Consider the following 9,172-nt stretch of genomic DNA (forward strand, 5'->3'; position numbering starts at 1 on the left):
AATCTAGGGCTAATTATGGCGATTGTAAGTGGGTTGATTGGTGTTGTAATCCCTTTAACATCTTCTAATCGTTTTGTTTTTTTTTTTTTTGTCCTGATTTGTTTCTTTTAAAGCTATGACTAATAATAATTCCGTTGGAAAAAAAAAGTTTGGAGATCTAACCAAGCAAACCATAGTCTAATTGATATCTTTTGGCTAATTTCAACTTCTTGAAAACCTATAATCGCAATTATTTGAAAATAATTTGTTTTATTTTTATTTATTATTATTATTATTATTATTATTATTATTATTATTATTATTATTATTATTTTGAAGATTGTAAGATCGTCTATATGTTTTACTTATTTGATGGATCCACGATGAAACGGGCCATTGGTGGGAGTAGTGGCTGGACCCGGAAGGTATGGTTGTATATAAGTTTGGGCTATCACTATTAACCCACCGAGTTGCATTTAGAACAATCAGAGCTAAGGTTACACAAAAGTTGGATCTATCCAAAAACTATTTTTTTCATATTTTATTTTATTTTAAAATCCGGATCATATTTTTAAATTTTAATATCGAATTTCGGATATATCTACCCATGAGACATTACCACCATGTTGAATGTTAACCTTGACACTGATTTAAACTCTAATCCAATTCAATGTTCAAACTTTATTAAAATGTAAAAGTGTTGTAAAACTCGGTCTAATGAGGCTATTAGGATGTAATAAGTGTTATTATTTTTTTTTATAAAATAATAAGAATTTCACAAAATAATTTGTTTTTTAGTGAAATGATTAAAAACTACAATTTTTAAAATGCAAAAAAAAAGCAACAGCTGTGCGCAACTGCAATAGACTCGTTCATTTTTATTGATAGCGACATTTTTTATAATTTCACCGACAAGAGTAAATCGCAGGCAACCATCGGAACGATACTACAGATTTTCCTTGCTACGGGGTTTTGTGTTTGCCCTCCAATGGCTGTTTCCCAATTTTGAGTCTCACGTACTTGTCAATCTTACCTTTCACTCGCTTTATTCTTCCCTTCATAAACCCTAAAACACAACGAATCATCTTCTCATCGCCTTTCCTATCTAAAACGCCTTAATTTAGATTCAATCCCCTCACCAAATCTCTATTTTAAGCTCCAGATTCTATCCCAAACACCTGTAGATTGATGCGCTACGTCTAATTTTTCTAATCGATTGAACAGCTGTTTATAAAGGGTTTGTCGAGTTTGAGGTTTAAGTTTGGAGATTACGAACGCGTTAACATGAATAGTAATCACAAGAAGAGGAATTTTCAGATAGAGGCGTTTAAGCACAAAGTTGTTGTTGATCCAAAGTATGCTGATAAAACATGGAGGTTACTCGAGCATGCCATCAATGAGATTTATAATCATAATGCCAGTGGACTTAGCTTCGAAGAGCTTTACAGGTTTGTTTCCTCTGTTAATTTCCGAATCATTACATGCTAATCTGAAAGTTGTCCCGTTTTGTTCATCATTTGATTTCTCATTCCATTTTATTCAATGCTTCCAGTAGAATCATCTCTATAATCTTCCTAGGTAAGTATGTATTATAAATGCTTTAATGGTGTTAGAATAATGATCTACTAGAAACCGAATACATTAACAGAAACAATAGTCATCTTGCTAGGGTTCAACTGTTTTGATTGTCCTCCATTTTTTAAGAATATCAAATCTATACATCAATTGAATTCTCTATCCATTGTTTATAACCTTTTATCTTTTTCATAATTTTCCTTACTGATTCTCACACTCTAGATCATATACTCCAATAAGTTTTCTGATGTCAAAACCTGATGCCAATTCAGAAACGCATACAACATGGTATTACACAAATTTGGGGAAAAACTCTACACAGGACTAGTATCCACCATGACTCACCACCTAACCTCCATGTCAAAATCCATACAAGACACCCATGGGGAAACATTCTTGGAAGAACTTAACAACAAATGGACTGATCACAACAAAGCCCTCCAAATGATTCGTGACATATTAATGTACATGGATAGAACTTATGTCCCCAGTAGCCATAAAACCCCTGTTCATGAACTCGGTCTGAATCTATGGCGGGATAATGTGATCCACCTCACCGGAATCCAAACCCGCCTTCAAACCACACTTCTTCAACTCATACACACAGAAAGAACGGGTCAAATTATAAACCGTGGGCTCATGAGAAACATAGTCAAAATGTTAACAGATTTAGGACCTTCTGTTTACAAATTGGATCTAGAAACCCCATTTCTTGAAGTATCCGCGGGTTTTTACCGGGTCGAGAGTCAGGAATTCATCGAATGTTGTGAATGTGGGGATTATTTACAGAAAGCAGAAAGACGATTGAATGAAGAAATCGATCGAGTGTCGCATTATTTGGATCCAAAAACCGAAATCAAGATAACGAATGTCGTCGAAAAGGAAATGATCGCTAATCACATGACAAGATTAGTTCACATGGAGAATTCGGGTTTGGTCAACATGTTGGTCAATGACAAATACGACAACTTAAAAAGAATTTACACTTTGTTTCATCGGGTCCCACATGGTCTCGATACAATACGTGAATTGATGACATCGTATCTTCGTGACACCGGGAAAAACCTCGTAACTGATCCCGAAAAGTTAAAAGATCCGGTTGAATTCGTGCAAAGTTTATTAAATGAAAAGGATAAATTCGATAAAATCATCGGGTTTTCATTCAACAATGATAAAACGTTCCAAAATTCGTTGAATTCTTCGTTTGAATTTTTTATAAATTTGAACCCAAGATCACCCGAATTTATTTCGTTGTTTGTGGATGATAAGTTGAGAAAAGGGTTGAAGGGAGTTAGTGAAGAAGATGTTGAGATTCTTCTTGATAAAGTAATGATGTTATTTCGTTATTTACATGAAAAAGATTTATTCGAAAAATATTACAAACAACATTTAGCTAAAAGACTTTTATCAGGAAAAGATTCATCAGATGATGCTGAAAAAAGTTTAGTTTTAAAGCTTAAAACCGAATGCGGATACCAATTCACTTCAAAACTAGAAGGAATGTTCACCGACATGAAAACCTCACAAGACACAGTTCAAGGTTTCTACGCGACCCACGGGTCGGACTTACCCACGGGTCCGATCCTAACGGTTCAAGTCTTGACCACGGGTTCATGGCCGAGTCAACCGGGTGCGAGTTGCAACCTCCCGAGTGAACTCACGTCCATTTGCGAGAAATTCAAGTCGTACTACCTCGGGACCCACACGGGGCGCCGTCTGACGTGGCAAACAAACATGGGGACCGCGGATCTCAAAGCGAACTTCGGTAAAAGTCAAAAACATGAGTTGACCGTATCGACATACCAAATGTGTGTGTTGATGTTGTTCAATAAGTCGGAGCGGTTGAGTTACAAGGAGGTGGAGCAAATGACGGAAATACCCTCGGTGGATTTGAAACGGTGTTTGCAGTCGATGGCGTGTGTGAAGGGTAAAAACGTAATTCGGAAGGAGCCGATGAGTAAGGAGATTTTGGAAGATGATGTGTTTTTTGTGAACGAGAAGTTTGCGAGTAAGTTTTATAAAGTGAAGATTGGGACGGTGGTGGCGGTGAAGGAGGAGCCGGAGAAAATGGAGACGCGGCAGAGGGTGGAGGAGGACCGGAAACCGCAAATAGAGGCGGCGATTGTGAGGATAATGAAAGCGAGAAGAGTGTTGGATCATAATAATATAATTGCTGAAGTGATTCAGCAGTTGCAATCGAGGTTTTTGGTGAATCCTGGAGAGATTAAGAAGCGGATTGAGTCGCTTATTGAAAGGGATTTTTTGGAGAGAGATGCTTCGGATAGGAAGTTATATCAGTATCTTGCTTGATGATTTTTTTTTTTAGTTGGAATTGTGTACCTTGTGTTTGGTGATGAAAATATTACGTTTGTTAGCTTGCTAGTTTTAATGGGTATTTTTTATGATTTATTTTTAGTACTTACAATTTAAAAACACATTGTCAATTGACAATTTCGGTAACATATATTTCAGCTAATTTTTGTAATGATAACAACTCATGAGTATGAAGAAAACGGAGCAATATTGGTTAAGAGATCGATTATAACTCAAAACTTGGAAGGAGTAAAGAGGCGACACTTGCAATGCGCAAAAATATAATGATAATATACGAGCGAAAAATGAAGGGATGTTTTGAACACAAGAAAGCGAGATTAAAAACCATAAAGTTCTAGAGGATTTTGGAAGATAATATATTCAAAATGGCATATAATTTACTAGCACAAAATCACGAAGACGATTCCACATACTTGTACACAAAACCTCATACATTTTTTAGTTAAGTTATTAAAAAACTAGGTGTGAGACTCATGTATTACATGAGTTTATTTAAAAAAAATTAAATATGAAATTTTAACAATTTGAGAAGTTTGAATTTATAAGAAAAAATTTAAATTATTAAATTAATGAGACTTTAATACATTGAATACATTACATATATAAATCATTTCTAATAAATATCTTACATATATATTACCTTACATATTAAATGTGAAATTTTAATTTAATAAAATAAAAATTATATTATAATAAAATGACTAGAAAATAGAAAATTCAAAAAATATAAAAAATCACATATGTTCAAATGAAATAAAATTATAAACTTCTCAGTTGAAATGTGAAGTTGAAGCCAGCATTAACTCGTTTGAAAAGGTGTGCAGGATCAGTCTTTTAATTGGGTTGAGCCACAAACAGTAAAGTGATCTCTTTTCTATTTTGGACCTTGAGCTGTTCCTAATCAAAAATGGCCCTAAACAAATGGGTACAACAATTCTGTAATTGTATAGTGTATATTCATGTTTCTCTTTAACATATTAAAATTTTATATTATTATAAATATGCTTATATCTTTATAATTTTGTTATGTACATTTTTTTTAATATAGTTCTTATAGAACTATTCAGAGGTGTAATATGAACGAGTTAGACAATTTATCAAAATAGATACATATAAAAAGATGAGTAAGTTTTCCGGATGCTATAAAAAAAATCCGATAGAGCATGTCATGTCAACACGATATAAACATAAGTGGATAAATTCTATCATACTAAATGCCATAATAAACATCGGATGAAATTCGATCTCAGTTTACCCATTTGAAATTCATTTTAATTGTGTAATGAGTCTATTAATTTATCTACTGCATATGAAATATTAGTAGCTCAAAAATCAAATTAATTGTAATTGATTATGATTTTGTAAAATTAACCTATAATAGGTATAAGAACACAAAAACAATATCGTTGTCAATAAAAATCATTTGTAACGGTTGAAAGATTTATATTAAGAAGCTAAGCAAGAGACTAAAGAAAATAAACAATTACATCAAGATGACACGCATTGCATTTTGCATCAAATCAATCCATTTGATAGCAAACTATTGTTTCTATATACAAACGGCTCAAAAATCAACACTATCATATTTTTCTTAATCTTTTTATTCCCAAAGACGATATTATTGTCAAGACATCCACCAAAGGTGAAAAAAATGATAGCTTCCATTGTCATCTTTTTGTACTTCGAAATCCTTAGAGCCTTCATCCAAGTGAAAACACCAATAACATTTATGAGAACCTTATCCACCAACTGTTCTCAAACTTTATTAGCCAATTCACATTTGATATTCAAGCTCTTCATTTTCCATCCCACAAATCGGACAAAAAAATAAAATAAAAGGAACAACCATTCCTTTCCATCAAGATTATCTTTAGCCAATAACCAATTCAAAAGCAAGCACTATACAAAAATGTTAACTTTTCAGAAGGACAAACTTATTCCATATAATTACACCAATTCCATTAGTAACTCAAATCATCTAGTCTATAACTTTTATTTTTTTCTATTATTATTATTATTATTATTATTATTATTATTATATATTAAAGTTATGAAAAATTATTGGTTGAAATTTCTTTTTTCAATTAATGTTACAACATTCACCCTTCACCTTTATGTTTTTGTTCACAAACAACCATTTCACTTTCGTTTGAATTTTTCATAACTCTCGTCTTTTATTATATATTATTAGTATTTAGTCATATTAATATTTTTTTGGCAGAAATGGTCCCTCAACTATATTTGGGTCATTTTAAAGTTGCTTTCTTTTTGTCTTTTTTGATCCATCTGCTTCTGTTGGTTATTTGTAGCATTATAGGTTCCTATGTTTTCGTTTAATTGTCAGTTTATTAGTTTTGCTTACAGATTAATTGATGTTTTTTATTTCTTATTTACTTATTTATTTATTTATTTATAGATCAGTTAAAGAGGGAAGGAATGAGCAACTCAAACTATAAACATTTTCAAAGAACAAACAACGGAAAAAATTGTCACGTTCGACCCCCGCAACACGGGGGTTCCCCATCTAGTTATTATTATTTTTTTTTTTATAATAACTTTCGATCTAATTATTCATTTGACGAAGTGTCTCATTTTATTTTATATATATATATATATATATATATATATATATATATATATATATATATATATATATAGGTAAAGTGAATATACCTAACAACCTTATATAAGCTTAGGTACCTAACTCCATAATACTACATCGATTTCTATCATATTTACATTGTAATTGCCTAAGGTTCTTAAACTTTAACCCCATAACTTGATTACTTCCAAAATCTTTGGACTTTCAACAATATCTTTTTTTTACATCACGTCTTTCTATCGAATACCACCTGATGGGCTTCATATCATCCCGCTACAAATGAAAGGATGTAAGAGAAATATAATGATGAATTTCCAAATTTTTTTGAAGTAAATCAAGTTTAGGGATGAACTTTAAGAACCTTGGATGATTGCAATGAAAATTTAATGCAAAATGACGTAGTTTGATGAGGTTAGGTACCTAAGCTTATATAAGGTTGTTAGGTATATTCACTTTACCTTTTATATATATATATATATATATATATATATATATATATATATATATATATATATATATATATATATATAACTTGATTTAATTTTTTTACTTTATCGTGTCATATAAAAAATTAGATATACTTGTGTAGCAGTTATAATAAGTAAATGACTCGCGATTAAATTTGAGAAACTAATTTCCCAAAAAGAATAATATATTATGGGTGTTTTGTATGATTAGATCTAATCTTATCTTGTTAATCATTCCAAATCCATGTCATAAAAATTATATTTAAATATCATAAAATAATAATGAAATCTTGTTGCCACCCACATCATCCAACCAAAAATGGAAATGTGGCAAGGTTCAAGTATCCATGCTAATATTAAATTTACCCCTAAATAATAAGACCACAAGTCCTATACTACTTGCCTTTAAAGTTCAGATTAGCAATAATATAAGTTTATATTATAGATATTATTCACTCATGTCACATCTATTATTCAATTCCCAAATTACCCCCATACCTTTGACCAAAAAACAAATATCGACATTAAAGTTCTAAGAAATAAATATATAGATTTATAAATAGAAATAGAGGACAAATCAGTCGATCATTAAAAGAAAAAAACTTTTTTCTTTAATTCTGATAAATTAAAGGTACGACCGTACGAGTTGTTTTTTATAATTTGTAATAATTAACAAGTAATGTACACATTAATATAAATCAAAACATTATAATTTTTTAGTTGAAATATTATTTTAATATATATGTTACAAAAATAGACATTTTTTAGTTATACATACTTAGTCAACTGAGTGTCTTTATATATATATATATATATATATATATATATATATATATATATATATATATATATATATATATATATATATATTACGTTTTTTTTCTACATTTTACCATTTAATTTGTTTTTTTATTCATATGTGATCCTTATAACCAGCTACTTCAGGTTAAGCTGAAATAATGACTTAATATGGTAATATATTTTTTAGTTTTGTACACATTTAGTCTTTATGACCGATTTCTTCAGATTTTACTCACGACATCCTACATAGAACAATCATTAATGATCTCAACTCGTCTTTCACTTATATGAGTAACATAATTCACAAATCGGTCAAATAATATTAGTGCCCTAGTTTTCACCAACCAGAAGAGGTCTTCGTCTTTGGTTACATCTATTTTCATAACAAATATTTTGTCTTGGAAGATGTGAAATTCCCAAATATTACAACCAGAATATACATCTTTAGTTATGCTTATTTTAAAACAAAATTTATTTATAACTGTAGAATTTGTCCCATAAAAAAGTATTTTCGAATAAATGTTTTTCATTGATTATTAAAACTTAGGATGTCATAACTTATACAAAAAAACATAAACATAAACATAGTCATTACAGGTCTTACAATATCTTATTATACTATGACTTATATCTTCTTGAATCTTTCTGTAAATCACTATGTGTCTACCTTCGTACCGCTAGCTGTGATACAAAGAAATTGAGTGGGTCATGCTTGGAGTCTGGTGAGCACATAGGGTTTCCATCCCGTAATATTTTTATTATATTGTTTTAAGTAAATATATCATACCAAATAGATTAATCCCAATTACTCATTACCGTTATTCTCACTCTTTGATCCTAAAATTATAATCTCAAGGGACCTATCCTAAAGGATCTATGTAACGAGTAAACAACACTGCCTCAGGGATTCCTTAGCAATATATGTCAGTAAGGCTATCGTGAGGGGGATAGAGTACTTGAATGAAGACGCAGTCCATACTCCCGGATAGTATGATTCATTAACACCTACAGATTGCGAATCTACTAGTGTTCCACTAGACTGTCTAGAAAAATTTATGGTCGTCATCAATACTCTACTAGATGACTACTCTTAGTTGGGCATGGTCTCTCACCATTATATTATCTCTGGTATGGTCTGTCACCATTATATTATCTCTGGTATGGTATCTCATCACTATTTTATCTGTGGCATAGTCTTTCTCTATTATCTCATCTCTTTCTCTCTCTACCCTTTTTACCCGATACAATATCAGTATAATAAAATACATATATAATTTATTACGAGTAGAAATCATTATCTCATTTAGCACAAATATCAGGTACACGGATAACAAGCACATAGGGAATCTAATCAAATTGAATACTTGATATCTATGTGTAAGTTGAAAGTAACTATGCACTCACTTGTTAAAAG

General features: G+C 31.0%; 1 protein-coding gene across 2 annotated transcripts; it reads left to right on the plus strand.

Annotated features, from left to right (window-relative positions):
- Window positions 1-878: 878 nt before the first annotated feature.
- Window positions 879-3,969, plus strand: LOC145092577 (cullin-3A-like). 2 transcript variants are annotated; one of them, XM_079030526.1, is made up of 2 exons: window positions 879-1,427; window positions 1,827-3,969. In XM_079030526.1, exons 1-2 carry the CDS (start codon window positions 1,264-1,266, stop codon window positions 3,862-3,864), a joined length of 2,202 nt encoding a protein of 733 aa, XP_078886652.1. In that variant the 5' UTR covers window positions 879-1,263; the 3' UTR covers window positions 3,865-3,969. The 2 variants fall into 2 exon arrangements, with proteins under 2 accessions (XP_078886652.1, XP_078886653.1); XM_079030527.1 differs by having other exon boundaries at window positions 1,291-1,427; window positions 1,777-3,969.
- The last annotated feature ends 5,203 nt before the right edge of the window (window positions 3,970-9,172 follow it).

This window comes from Lactuca serriola, chromosome 3 (assembly GCF_051521515.1).
Source record: "Lactuca serriola cultivar US96UC23 chromosome 3, Lser_US96UC23_V15, whole genome shotgun sequence".
NCBI classification, from domain to species: Eukaryota; Viridiplantae; Streptophyta; class Magnoliopsida; order Asterales; family Asteraceae; genus Lactuca; species Lactuca serriola.